We start from the raw sequence: 14,888 nt of genomic DNA on the forward strand, positions 1-14,888 counted from the left end.
TCCAGCCTGGCTGCAAAAACCTCCAGGCAGGAGGCTTCCACCACCTCCCTGGGCAACCTCTGCCAGGCTCTCACCACCCTCTGGGCAAGAATTTCTTCCTCACATCCAATCTCAATCTCCCCACTTCTACTTTTGCTCCATCCCCCCCAGTCCTATCACTCCCTGACACCCTCCAAAGTCCCTCCCCAGCTTTCTTGGAGCCCCCTTCAGATCCTGGAAGGCCACAAGAAGGTCTCCTGGGAGCCTTCTCTTCTCCACACTGAACAACCCCAACTCTCAGGCTGTCCTCACAGGAGAGGTGCTCCAGTCTTCTCCCCCAAGCTCATCCTCACTTCAGTTTTGTGCTTTGTGTGCAGTGCTGCAGGTCCAAGCCACCCTCCTCAGCCAGGCCTGGCTGCATACCCTCCACTTCCCAAAGCCAGGGAGCAGATGGAGAGGTAACATCCAGCCAGGAGGTGGTGGACCTGGACCTGGCACCTGGCCAGGAGCCAAGTGGTGGTCCTTTGGCCAAGCTCAAGGCTCACCTGCAATATGCTGAAGGCCTTGAAGAGAGCAGGAACTGGTGAGCAGCGGCGAGCATCCACAAGGACAGTCAGGCCCAGGGCCTGACATTCTGCTCTGCAAGGACACAGGAAAAGAGGTCACAGTTGTCACCACTCAGCATCAACAGGACTCTGGAAACAGAAGCCACAGCTGGCACAGGGTGGAAAGCCCAATGCATCATGTAAGGACAAGGGACTGAGTGGCCACCTTCTCTTAACCAAAACAGCCACCTTGAGACCACCAGCTGGACTGCCCAGGTGGACCTTTGCTATTTCCACCTCAGCTTTCCAAATCTCCACTTCCTAGGACACATCTCACTGATGGCAAAGCAGCTGGTAGCTGCTCTGGGTGATGCAGACAAGAAAACCAGGCCTTCCCAGCTGTGGACAGGGACAAGAGTGGTCCTACCACACTGCTTCATCATTCTGGGCCAGACCCAACATCTGTCCTGCTCCATACATGAGGTGAAGGGAGAAGCATCAGACACAAAGCAGGAACTGCAGAAGCTTTCTCATGGGTCAAGCCTGCTCCCTTTGACAATGCTTCAAAAGCCTCAAACCAATCCAGAAATAACTGACAGAGAGTTCACTTGACCTCTGGTTGGTTTAATCATCTACAAGTGCGGCCAGCAGGGCCAGGGAGGTTCTTCTCCCCCTCTGCTCTGCCCTGGGGAGGCCACAGCTGGAATATTGCATCCAGCTCTGGGCTCCCCAGTTCCAGAGGGACAGGGATCTGCTGGAGAGAGTCCAAGGGAGGGCTCCAAGGCTGCTGAAGGGACTGCAGCACTGCCTGGGGAGGAGAGGCTGAGAGCCCTGGGGGTGCTGAGTCTGCAGAGGAGAAGGCTGAGAGGGATCTGCTCAATGTCTATCCAGAGCTGAGGGCTGGGGGGCAGGAAGGAAGGGACAGGGACAGCCTCTGCTCACTGTGCCCTGGCATAGCACAAGAGGCAATGGATGGAAACTGCAGCACAGGAGGTTCCACCTCAGCAGGAGGAGGAACTTCTGCACTGGGAGGGGGACAGTGCCCTGGAGCAGGCTGCCCAGAGAGGTTGTGGAGTCTCCTGCTCTGGAGCCTTTCCAGCCCTGTCTGGATGTGTTCCTGTGTGACCTGTGCTGCATTCTCTGGTCCTGCTCTGGCAGGGAGTTGGACTGGAAGATTTCCAGAGGTCCGGAGCCCCAGATGAGCTAAAGGAGAAGAGTGTAAAGTGAAAGGAAGAGCAGCAAACTGCAGCCCCACAGCCTCCAAACCCGGTTGTCAGTCAGCCAGCAAGGCAAAGATTTTCTCCAGCCTTCCAGACTCTCCCTCCTTCTTAGCTTGGGAGTCCTGGCTCTAAAGTACCAGGTGACAACACTCTGTGGTGGAGCTGCTGCATGACTGCCCCATGACAACTCCCCACTTCCATTTCCTGAGCTAATGAAGGGTGGCAAGAATGGCCAGGACTGAGTGCAAGGCATGGAAACTATTCAGCAAATAGATTCATAGAGTCATGGAATGGATTTGTTCAGAAGGGACTTTAAAGATCATCCAGTTCCAACCCCCCTGCCATGGGCAGGGACACCTCCCACCAGCACAGCTTGCTCAGGGCCTCATCCAGCCTGGCCTGGAACACCTCCAGGGAGGGGACAGCCACAGCCTCCCTGGGCAACCTGTGCCAGTGTCTCCCAATGCCCACTGCCAACAATTTCCTCCTCATCTCCAGTCTCAGTCTGCCCACCCCCAGCTCAAAGCTGTTGTCTCTCATCCTATCACCACAAACCCCTGCCCAAAGTCCTTCCCCAGCTCTCCTGGAGTCCCTTCAGGTACTCTAAGGTCTCACTGAAGCCTTCTCTTCTCCAGGCTCAACAGCCCCAACTCTCCCAGCCTGTGCATCCAAAGGAGTGGTTCTGCAGCCCTCTGATTATCTTGGTGGCCTCCTCTGGACCTGCTCCAGCAGTCTGTACCTAATTCCACCTCACCATGTGCCCAAGGCACAGAGAGCAGAGCCCAGAGAGCACTCCCTAGGAGGAGATCCCCATCTGGGAAGTTTGGGGACTGTCTGCACCAGGTTCCTAGGTGAAGAAAGTCAACTTGTCCCATTCCCTGCTTCAGCTTTCACCTGCTCAGAAGGCAAGGAGGAGACAACAGCAGGAGGTCACAAACCTTGGGATGCTGTGCAGGTACAGAAGAAGTCTCACCAGCTCAGTGGTGTTGCAGTGGGGGTTGAGCCAGGCTGTGCTCCTGGTTGTTATGATGGCCACTGCACGCCCTGACTTATCTCTGGTACCTGTGAAAACAGGAGGGGAAAGTAAAGAGTCACACAAGGAAATAAGCAAAAAAGTCACAGAGAGCGTAGGTCCAGCTGTGACTGCCTCATATTCTACCACCACCCCCAGAAGACCTTCTTGGAAATCACAGAATGGCTCAGGTTGGAAGGGACCTCAGAGATCATCTACTCCAAGCCCCTGCCATGGGAGGGACACCTCTCAACTAGATTTGGTTGCTTGAGGCCTCATCCAACCTGGCATTGAACAAGTCCAAGCAGGAGGTGTCCACAGCCACTCTGGGCAACCTATTCCAGAGTCTCAACACCCTCCTACTGAAGAACTTCTTCCTCAGCTCCACTCTAACCCTGCTCTGCCTCAGCTTCAAACCATTCCCCCTTGGCCTGTCTCTAGACACCCTCAGCAAAAGTCCCTCTGTAGCCTTCCTGCAGGATCCCTTCAGCTATTGGAATGATCTCAAAGGTCTTTTCCAGCCTAAATGATTCTGGGATTCCCTACCAGAGCCATTTCTGGAATCACACCCAGCCTCCTCTCCAGAAATGCAGCAGGAGAGGCAGAGAGCAGGTGCACACCCTTTGGAGACCCAGTGCTGCCTCCACCATTCCAAAGCAGGCAGGGCCTTGGTGTGAGCCTGCTCCAGCCCTCAGCACATCAGCAGGAAGGTGACCCAAAGCAGGAGGGACTGCACCTCTATTGTGTGAAAAGCAGCTCCCAGCCAACAGGAGCCATTTCCTGCCATACAAACCCAGAGGGAGGGGAAATCCCAAGCACAACACAAAACCAGAGCCTTGGAGGAAGCTCTCTCCCCCACTCTTCTGAACTTGATGTCCTGGGACCACCTCTGTCCCCATCCCAGGGACAAGCCTGCGAGTTGCTAGGTGAAACAGACCCAGATGGACAGCCCCAAGCACAGAGAAGTGCCCTCATGTGACCCCAATCTGTTCCCAGGACATGAGCTGAGGAAGGGCTCCAAGCACAGATGGGCATCATGAGTGAGAGCAGAGCTTTCTTCCCCCCAGAGCTGTGCCACAGCCCTCCTCGTGCCAACAGCAGGGACAAAACCTCTCATTGTCTGTGTGCTTCAGGAGGAGGCTTTGTTTACTCCTGACATGCTGGATCATGAAAGAGGGGGAGAGAAATTAGGAAGAGCTCATTGACTTGACTGTTGCCCTCAAGGACTGCATCTAAACAGCTCTGAAACCCTTCCAGGGATGAGGAATCCACCACTGCCCTGGGTAGCTTGGGCCAGGCCTTGACAACCCTTTTGGGGATGAATTTGTTTCTCATGTCCAACTAAACCTCCCCCAGAGCATCTTGAGATCATTTCCTCTTATCCCACCACTTGTTACTAGGGAGAAGAGACCAAACCCAACCTGGCTCCAACCTCCTTTCAGGGAGCTGTAGAGAGCAATGAGGTCTCCCTCAGCCTCCTCTTCTCCACACCAAACACCCCCAGCTCCCTCAGCTGCTCCTCCCCAGCCCTCTTCTCCAGACCCTTCCTCACCTTTGTCCCTTCTCTGGACCTGCTCCAGCTCCTCAATGTCCTTCTTGGAGTGCCCAGTACAGGAGGAACCTTTTACAACTAAGGCATCTGAACAGCCTGACTTACCTGAGAGGCATCACCACCAAGGACCCAGAGGTACAATCCCATTCTTCCCTGGCCAGCCATCCTCTCCCCTTCACACAGCTGAGATCAACATCTACCCTGCGGCTCCAGCATGGAATGAGAAGTCACTGAGGTGCCCTTTTGCAGCTCTCCACACCACCTAAGTCCACCTGACCTCTTCTCTGCTCCCTGACCAATTTTGAGCTGACATGTGGCTCCTGAGCTGGTGGAACACAGCTTTCCTGTCAGGCACTGGACAACCCTCTCACTGGCCACGGAGGGAAGCAAGCCCACAGGAACTTACTGCTCCCTACAGCTACCTGACATAAGTCTGGAGTGAGGCTGGTGTTGGTCTCTTCTCCCAGTAAGCAGAGATAGGATGAGAGGAAATGGCCTAAAATTGTGCCAGGGCAGATTTAGGTTGGGTATCAGGAACAATTTCTTTCCTGCAAGAGTAGTCAGGGATTGGAACAGGCTGCCCAGGGAGGTGGTAGAGTCCCCATGCCTGGAGGTGTTCAAGAAGCTGTAGATGTGGTGCTTCAAGGATATAGAATCACAGAATCCTCTGAATTGGAAGGGACCTCCAAAGGTCATCCAGTCCAACCCCCCTGCACTGAGCAGGGACATCCTCCACTAGATCAGGTTGCCCAGAGCCTTGTCAAGACTCACCTTGAGTATCTCCAGGGATGAGACCTCAACTCCCTCCCTGGGCAACCTGTTGCAGTGTTCCAGCACCCTCGTGGTGCAGAACTTCTTCCTCACATCCAACCTAAATCTGCTCTGCTCTAGTCTGAAGCCATTGCCCCTGGGCCTGTCCCTGCAGGCCTTTGGGAACAGTCTCTCTACAGCCCTCTTGAAGCCCCTTCAAGTACTGGAAGGCTGCGATTAGGTTTCCCTGGAGCCTTCTCCTCTCCAGGCTGAACAACCCCAGCTCCCTCAGCCTGTCCTTGTAGCAGAGTGGTCATGGTTGTGGTTGGACTTGATGATCTTAAAGGTCTTCTCCAACCTTAATGATCCTGTGACCTATGAATGCTCACACAGAGACTACCAAAGGGCTGCTTCATACAGGCAAGGTAGATCCCACTTCCTTTGGTTCACCTCCCACTCGGTGAAACACAGAGGCCTGGTGTTGGGCCTTGCACTCCAAGCCATGCTGGCTGCTCCCTCCATCATCCTCAGCTTTGTTCACCACTCTACCAACACTTGTCCTGAGCAGATGGTTTCACCTGCAGCAGCTGGGGGCTTGCTGGCAGCTCAGATGCGAACACAGAATTAATGTCTGACCTAGGACTGAGCTCAGCAGAATGATTCTGGAGGTCCTTCCTTCACAGCTGATTTGCTCATCTGCTCACCAGCCCTCACCACACTGCACTGGGACATCCCTTGCCACACTCTGCCATGGAATGGGTTGGGTTGGAAGGGACTTTAAAGATCATCCAGCTCCAACTCCCTTGCCATGGGCAGGGACACCTCCCACCAGCCCAGCTTGCTCAAGGCCTCATCCAGCCTGGCCTGGAACACCTCCAGGGAGGGGACAGCCACAGCCTCCCTGGGCAACCTGTGCCAGTGTCTCCCCACCCTCACTGACAACAATTCCTTCCTCATCTCCAGTCTCAATCTGCTCTCTCCCAGCTCCAAGCCATTGTCCCTCATCCTGTCACTCTCAGCCCTTGTCCAAAGTCCCTCCCCAGCTCTCCTGGAGCCCCTTCAGGTACTGGAAGGCTGCTCTGAGGTCTCCCTGCAGCCTTCTCTTTTCCAAGCTCAACAGCCCCAACTCTCCCAGCCTGGCCCCACAGGGGAGGTTCTGCAGCCCTTTGATCATCTCTGTGGCCTCCTCTGGAGCCTCTCCAGCAGCTCCAGGTCCTTCTTGTGCTGGGGGCCCCAGAGCTGGAGGCAGTGCTGCAGGTGGGCTCTGAGCAGAGCAGAGCAGAGGGCAGAATCCCCTCCCTGTGCTGCTGCTCTCCCTGCTCTGGATGCAGCTCAGCACACAGCTGCCTGCTGGGCTGCCAGGGACCACTGCTGGCTCCTGGGCACTTTGTCACCCCCTGACCCCCCAAGGCCTTCTCCTGCAGGCTGCTCTCAGCCACTCCTCACCCAGCCTGGATCTGTGCTTGGGATTGCCCCAACCCATCTGCAGGACCTTGCCCTTGGCCTTGTTGAACTTCATAAGGTTGGCTTGGCCCCAGCTCTGCAGCTTGCCCAGGCCCCTCTGAATGGATCCTTCCCTCCAGTGTGTCAACCACACCACACAGCTTGGTGTCACCTGCAGACTTGCTGAGGGTGCCTCAATCCCTGTGTCCAGGTCCCTGACAAACCTGCCCTGAACTACAGGTTTCCAGAAATCTCTTCTATGGAGGCATCCACAGTTAATCAGCCAAGAACCAAACTGGTTTCACAGAGGGCTGTCCAGCAGCATCTCCTACACCCCTGTCCTTTAATTAGCTACCAAGTGAATCCAGTTCCTACTGTTTGGCCCAGGTCTGATGGCAGACCCACCAGCCCATCATTAGCTGCACCCTCACTCTCCTCTTTTTGAACTCCAGGTATGAGCCCACAGAGTTGGCATGTCTGACTCACAGGTGCTTGGTTAACGTTTTGAGACTCCTGGGAGGGGAGTTAATGTGGCTTTCATGAGAGGGAAGTTCTGCTTCCTGTCCTTCCCAGCCAGAAGCTTCAGAGGATTCAAGAGGTGTTGCTTCTGAATGTCCTGGCTAGACCAGAACTAGTTCTGGTCAGTGCTGCCTGTTCCCAGCTCAGGCTCTGCTCATTGAGGCATTTTCTGCAGCTCAGGGCAGCTTTGCACAGCCAGAGGCTGCTGCTAGCAGGGAGAAGCTGATGGGAACAGCTCCTGCCAAGGGCTGGGCTGCAGAAAGGCTTTGCCTGAGACTTGCTCCTCTGCAGACCAAAGACACTACCACATCTTGTGCCCCACCTTAGGGGGCACTTGTGGGGAGGAGCAGACACGGAACCCTCAACTGCCCACCAAGGGATTGCAGCAAGCTGAGGGAGCACCAAGGTCAAGCCTCTTCTCCACTGGCTGGTGTCCCAGGAGGACTCTGCCTGTTCTGCCTTCCATCCTGATCCATGTGTTCCTGGATCCAGCTCCACAACCCAGCTCCTGAATCTGGTTCCTGTCCAGGCTGGGACCCTCCCAGTGCCTGCCACTGCATCAGTGGTGCCACCACCACCATCAGGGGTTGGGTTCCATATTGGTTTGTGTCTCTCTGTCTCTATTTCGTGTTACTGTTCTTATTTCCATGCCAGCTGGCTCAGTTTCTCTCCCACCCCAGCAGTCTCTCTCCCCTGCTCCCTTTAGTGCAGAGCCTCTGGCACTCACCTCCAGGGCTGCTCGTGCTCCAGCCCTGACCCTCACTACTGGAGAAGTCTGGGGTGAAAGAAACTGAGCTGGCAGCTTCACAGTGAGGCTCAACTCCCTTGCCCTCCTCCCAGGCAGGCTGCCAGCCAGGTGCTGGCTGAGGTACTCACCGGGCAGGCAGGCGACGCCGCTGCGGAGCACTTCGGGGTTGACATCCCTGCCAATGGCAGGGGCACAGCGACCACCCCAGGCAAAGCCAGGCACTGGGGACGCTGGGGGAGAAGCAGCTGGTGAGGTTTCCTCCAGGGCACTGCCTTTGCTCACTGGTTTCAACACCTCTGGGCCACTTGCTTCTTCTAGCGCCTCTGCCCCTTCTGACACCATCCCTGTAAGACAAGCAGCAGTCAGGAGCTGGAGCAGAGCTCCACCCAAAAAAGGCCCAAGCTAAGTACCAGGCTGGGGAGGGGACATGGCCCCAGCACTCTGCAGCTCCTCTGGTTCTTGTGCCAGCAGCATGCAAGGTTCCCACACTGGTTATAGGATCCATACTCCTGTCACTAACCAAACCAACCCCTTTATTGTGATGGTCACAAGGTACCAACACCAACCCCTGGCTGGGGTCAGGACTGCTGCAGGCAGAGTCATTTCTCAAGGTAAGCCACCAAGCAGCCCATCTCTGCTCACAGCCTCAAGCCTGGCATGGCTCAGGTCCCTGGCCAAGCTCCCAACAGCTCCAGTGTGAAGTGATAAAGCAGCTCCTGACAAAGAGAACTGCTCCACCAGAGCACAATTCCTCCCCCGACACTACTTTCAGATTAGGTCCTGAAAAAGATGAAGTCAGCTGAAGGCTGAGAAATCAGCTGGAAATTAGCCAAAGGGACCTTGTTCTGATGGTCCAGGCTTTTTTAATTACCACTTCATGGGAAAGGCAGAAGCTTATTGTAAACCCCTGAAGAAGAGGATGATGACACCAAGCAGCTCTGCTGGAGAACTGGAAAAAAGGCTTCTTTTCCCTGGCTCCTCAGCTCTGCAATGGGAGTTACCAGGGAGGTCTACAATTAAGCATCTCAGCTGCTACACACACACCAAAGCTGCTTCCATCAAGGTCCAGCCCTGGGGACAAGTCTTACTTCCCACTTCCCAATGTTTCAAGAGTTAGAGGCCAACAATCTGTCTTCAGCCACACTACTTCAGCATCCTGAGCACACAGCCAGGCTATCCCACTGCATGACAGAAAAATATACTCCAGAAGAGGTTCTGCTTGGCTGAAAAACACAGAATCACAGAATGTCAGAGATTGGAAGGGACCTCTGGAGGTCATCCAGCCCAACCCTCCTGCCAGAGCAATGTCACTTAGGGCAGGTCACACAGGGGTGCATCCAGGTGGGTTTTGAAAGCCTCCAGAGAAGGAGACTCCACAATCCCTCTGGGCAGCCTGCTCCCGGGCTCCAGCATCTTCACACCGAAGAAGTTTCTCCTCATCTTGAGGTGGAACCTCCTGGGTTCCAGTTTGTACCCAATGCTCCTTGTCCTGTCACTGGGCACCACCAAAAGCAGCCTGGCACCCTCATCCTGATGCCTACCACTCAGATATTTACAGACATTGATCAGATCCCCTCTCAGTCTTCTCCTCTCCAGACTAAACATCCCCAGGGCTCTCAGCCTTTCTCCATGGCAGAGATGTTCCAGGCCCTTCATCATCCAGCTCTGTTGGACTCTCTGCAGCAATTCCGTCTCTCCTGAACTGGGAAGCCCAAAACTGGACACAGTGTTGCAGGTGTGGTCTCCCCAGGGCAGAGCAGAATCCTGATACTTCAACACCTACCACCAACCACCACCTTTCTCCAGGTAAACAGAAAAGCAGAGGGTTTGTTTGCTCACTGTCAAGTCAGACCTTGTAATTGCTGCTTCAAATTGACTCCCAGCATCCTGCCCTCCTGCTGGCACCAGCAACGCTGCCACCTGACTCAGTTTATTTACCAACAGCTTCCAATACTTCATTAAAGAGCAGGAGCAGGAACAAAGCCCTCCTTGAAGTGGCTTCTCAACACAAGGTTTCAGCAGCAAAAGAGATTTATTAGTTGAGGCTCAGCCCAAAGTGCTGCCAGAAGGACACAGAATTGCTGGAGCGGGGCCAGAGGAGGCCAAGATGATGATCAGAGGGCTGAAGAACCTCTCCTATGCAGACAGGCTGGGAGAGTTGGGGCTCTTCAGCCTGCAGAAGGCTCCAGGGAGACCTTAGAGTAGCCTTCCAGGGCCTGAAGGGGCTCCAGGAGAGCTGGGGAGGGACTTGTGACAAGGGCTGGGAGTGACAGGACAAGGGACAATGGCTTTGAGCTGGGAGAGAGGGGAGATTGAGACTGGAGATGAGGAAGAAATTGTTGGCAGTGAGGGTGAGGAGACACTGGCACAGGTTGCCCAGGGAGGTTGTGGCTGCCCCCTGCCTGGAGGTGTTCAGGGCCAGGCTGAATGAGGCCTTGAGCAAGCTGTGCTGGTGGGAGGTGTCTCTGCCCATGGCAGGGGGTTGGAACTGGATGGTCTTTGATGTTCCTTCCAACCCAACCCATTCTAGGATTCTAAGAATCTGTATTTTGGGTTGGAAGTGACCTTTCAAGGTCATCCAGTCCAACCCTGCTGCAGTCAGTAGGGAAATCTACAGCTAGAGAGGTTGCTCAGTTCCCCAAACAACCTTATCTAGAATGGTTTCAGGGATGAGGCATCTCTCACCTCCCTGAACAACCTGGGCCAGGGTCTCACCTCTCTCATTAAAAAAAAAAAAATTCTTCCTTGTATGAAGAATTAAGTGAAGAAAGCCTGCAAAGAGGACCAACAGGTGCAATGTAATGATGGCAAGAAAAGGAACATAGGAGGGCAGGAGATAAGTGTCCATGGTAGCCCTGCCTCAGATCTTTCTTACGAATGAGCTCCCAGAAGTTGGAAGAGAGGCTGGAAGAAGTTGGAAGATAGAGTCACAGAATGGTGGGGACTAGAAGGGGCCTCTGGAGATCACCCAGTCCAACCCCCTTGGGGTCAGGCCACACAGGACACATCCAGGTGGGTTTGGAAAGTCTCCAGAGAAGGAGACTCCACAACATCTCTGGGCAGCCTGCTCCAGGCCTCCAGCACCCGCACAGGAAAAAAAGTTTCTCCTTCTGTTTCCGTGGAACCTCCTCTGCTCCAGCTTGCCCCCACTGCTCCTTCTCCTGTCACTGGACTTCCCTGAGCAAAGCCTGGCTTCAGCCCTGTGCATTTTATCCCCAGCAATGAGGGCAACCCTCAGGCTCCTCTGCTCCAAGCTCCAAGCCCCAGCTCCCTCTGCCTGGCCTCACAGGGAGATGTTCCACTGCCTGCAGCAGCTCTGTGGCTCTGCACTGGACCCTTTCAAGCAGTTCCCTGAGGTTCTTCTTGGATGAGGGGCCCAGAAAAGGACACAATATTCCTTGCACTGGGAACCTCCCTGGAGTCTTACAGCTTCCAGACTACGTGCACCTTGCCTAAACATTCTCTGGGGCTAGCTTCAGACCTGCCAGCCCCACCTCTCCCCAGGCAGGCCCAAGCACACTGTTTGTTGCTTGCAGTCTTGGGGCCGAGGCACTTCCTCCAGCAGAGACTGCAGATGGGGAGGGTTACATCAAAAAGCAACTAGAGAGCCGGGCCAGCTGAATCTGCCGTGTTGGCAGGTTCCACCTTTCCCCCAGGCAAAGGAAGTGGTGGAGGAGGATTTGCTTGTGTGCAGTTCAAAGAGGCATTAGCATTTTCCCTGTCCCAGCACCACTATGAGCCATGCTAACATCACCCAGGAACGGGCAGCGGGAACGCAACGCCCTGGCAGGTGCTGCTGAATGTGCCCCAGTGGGGCCCAGTGCTTCACCACTGAGGTTATCTTCCCGCCCCAAAATACACAAATCCTTTCCAGAGCTGCAAAAGTTCCAGATGGACTCTCACTTAAAACAGTTCTTGAGGAAAAGCAGCAGTCCCCTGAGCTGGGAATGGAAGCAGTGGGACAAGTGGGCTTCCCCCAGGCTCTGTGCTGGGAACAGTTCTCTTTAAGATCTTTGTCAAAGATCTGAGTGAGGGGAACCCTCAAGAAGTGTGTAGACAACACCAGGTTGGAGGGAAGTCTTGGATCTGCTGGAAGGTAGGGAGGATCTACAGAGGGATCTGGACAGGCTGGATTAATGTGATGAGGACAGAAGGATGAGGTTCAACAAGGCTAAGCGCTGGGTCCTGCACTTGGGACACAACCACCCCAGGAATAGCCCAGGCTTGAGGCAGAGTGGCTGGAAACTGCCCAGTGGAAAAGGTGCTGGGGGTGCTGCTTGACAGCAGCTGAAGATAAGCTAGCAGTGTGCCCAGGTGGCCAAGAAGGCCACCAGCATCCTAGCCTGGATCAGTAATGGTGTGGCCAGCAGGAGTAGGGAAGTGATGATGCCTCTGTACTGGGCACTGCTGAGACCACACCTTGAATCCTGGGATCAGTTTTGGGCCCCTCACTCCAAGAAGGACATTGAGGAGCTGGAGCAGGTCCAGAGAAGGGACAAAGCTGGGGAAAGGTCTGGAGAAGAGGGCTGGGGAGGAGCAGCTGAGGGAGCTGGGGGTGTTTGGTGTGGAGAAGAGGAGGCTGAGGGGAGACCTCATTGCTCTCTACAGCTCCCTGAAAGGAGGTTGGAGCCAGGTTGGGTTTGGTCTCTTCTCCCTAGTAACAAGGGGTGGGATAAGAGGAAACGATCCCAAGTTGCTCTAGGGGAGGTTTAGATTGGACATGAAGAATAATTTCTTCCCAAAAAGGGTTGCGAAGGCCTGGCCCAAGCTGCCCAGGGCAGTGATGGAGTCCCCATCCCTGGAGGGGTTTCAAAGCCATGGAAATGTGGTGCCAAGGGCCATGGCTTAGTGGTGTCCTGGCAGTGCTGAGTTAAGGGTTGGACTTGATCTTGGAGGTCCTTTCCAACTTTCTGACCTAGGATTCTAAATTTTAAGCAATCAACTAAAACCAACTCAGATTCTATTCAGAATCTTTCCCAGTTAGATCAGAGTTGTGCAGAAAATAAGCTCAGTGGGAATGGGAGGAAGGGGAGAGAGCTGAGGGGCAAGTTAAAATCCAGAGAGAGAGCCAACTGAGATGGCCCAGTTCTGAAGGTCTATTTTGACATCATCTTGTGCCTGCATACCAAGCAAGCTCCTTCAGCTCACCCACTGCTGCTGAGGTGTGAGCTGAACTGACCCAGCGAAGATTAGACTTTGCTGTTACTGAGGCACAAAACACCCAAGGGAGCAGAATTATCCCAACCACAGCCAGGGACAGAGAATTTACTGCACATGGGGACTGAGGCTCTGAATGCCTCCTCTCTGGAGGTGTTCAAGGTCAGGTTGGATGAGGCTTTGAGCAACCTGGGCTGGTGGGAGGTGTCCCTGCCCATGACAGGGGTTTGGAACTGGATGATCTTTAAGGTCCCTTTCAACCCAACCCATTCTAGGATTGTATGACTCTGTAATTTGGGTTGGAAGGGACCTTTCAAGGTCATACAGTCCAACCCTGCTGTTAAGGGGACAAAAGGTTGGATGGGGTCTTGAGAAGCCTGACCTAGTGGGAGGTGTCCCTGCCCATAGCAAGGAGGTTGGAACTGGATGATCTTTAAGGTCATTTCCAATCTAAACCATTCTGGCATTATATGATGGGCTGGAGGAGAAGGGTCCATTTGTAGGCCTGAGTGCAAGGTATTTGTTGTCATTTCAGCTGGGAATGAGCTTTTTATGGTATCTGTGTGGCTTTATGAGGCCAGACAAGGGGATGGCTTGGTTTGGAGCTCAAAGCAATCAAACCTAGTTGAATGGCTGAAGCTCATTACAGCCCCAGCTCCACTGTTTAAGAAATACTCCTGGCACTTACAAACTTGAGCTGTCCTGTGGCTTAGGAGGTTGGATGGTGGGTTTGGAGGTTTTTCCTGATGATTCCAGGATCTTTCTTCTGCTTTGCAAACTCTCATATAATGGTTTGGGGGGTTTTAACTGCAATGCCTGAAGTTTATCATCAGAATTGGGTGGGGAGCACAGAATCAGAGAATGGGTTGGATTGGAAGTGACCTCTAAAGGTCATGCAGTCCAAGCCCCCTGCACTGAGCAGGGATCCTCCACAGGGATCAGGTTGCCCAGAGCCTTGTCAAGACTCACCTTGAGTATCTCCAGGGATGAGGCCTCAACCACCTCCTTGGGCAACCTGTTGCAGTGTTCCAGCACCCCCATGGTGCAGAACTTCCTCACATCCAATCTCAATCTGCTCTGCTCTCATTTCAAACCATTGCCCCCGGTCCTGTCACTGCAGGCCTTTGGAAACAGTCCCTCTGCAGCCTTCTTGTAGCCCCCCTCAGGTACTGGCAGGCTGCTCTAAGGTATCCCTGAAGCCTTCTCTTCTCCGGGCTGAACAACCCCAGCTCCCTCAGCCTGCATCACACATTTCAGTCAAATCCCCAAAACCATTTAAATTGTCTTTCCTCAGAAAAACTCCACACAAACCCGAGAGGAGTCCATCATAGACCAGTCCTGCAGAGAAGTGAGAACATCCCAGTTACCATCTCATAGATTCACAGAATGGGTTGGGTTGGAAGGGATCTCAGAGATCATCCAGTTCCAACCCCCTGCCATGAGCAGGGACACCTCCCACCAGCCCAGGGTGCTCAGGGCCTCATCCAGCATGGCCCTGAACACCTCCAGGGAGGGGGCAGCCACAACCTCCCTGGGCAACCTGTTCCAATGTCTCCCCACCCTCACTGCCAAGCACACTTCAGACAGTAGCTGTACCTGCAGCCCATCAGGGCAGTGCTGCAGCAGTGACCCAAGCTCTTACCTAGCTGACTTAGGACCTGTGCAAGCACTGCACCGTCCCAAGGATCCCAGCTCATGATCTGCTCCTCCACAGGGTCAAACATGCCCTAGCAATGTGGCTCTGTACCTCCCACTCTCTCAGGAGCCCTTGCTCTGATGTTCCAATCCAGGTAGTTTTCCTAGCCAGGGGTCTCAGGGAATGGGAGCTGCTAAACTGGAATGGCACGTTCCAGCCGCCCCCGCTGCACGCCTGCCCCGCGGTGCCACCTGCACAGCCAGCTGCAGCTCCCCAGGCTCAGCAGCCCCAGCACAGCCAGCATCAGCTCCCCAGCCTCAGCAGCCC

The 14,888-nt window shown here is 54.4% G+C and overlaps 1 protein-coding gene across 1 annotated transcript in view; it reads right to left on the reverse strand.

Annotated features, from left to right (window-relative positions):
- The window catches only part of PLEKHG4 (pleckstrin homology and RhoGEF domain containing G4), a 108,930-nt gene that overhangs the window by 67,969 nt on the left and 26,073 nt on the right, over positions 1-14,888 (reverse strand). Inside the window, exons 4-6 of the mRNA XM_054389666.1 lie at positions 7,897-8,112; positions 2,683-2,806; positions 525-618 (exon numbers count right to left, since the gene is read on the reverse strand). Of these exons, the coding sequence (XP_054245641.1) occupies positions 525-618; positions 2,683-2,806; positions 7,897-8,112 (434 nt within the window). The remainder of the gene's footprint in view (positions 1-524; positions 619-2,682; positions 2,807-7,896; positions 8,113-14,888) is intronic.

The sequence above is a fragment of the Indicator indicator genome, chromosome 19, assembly GCF_027791375.1.
Source record: "Indicator indicator isolate 239-I01 chromosome 19, UM_Iind_1.1, whole genome shotgun sequence".
NCBI lineage: Eukaryota > Metazoa > Chordata > Aves > Piciformes > Indicatoridae > Indicator > Indicator indicator.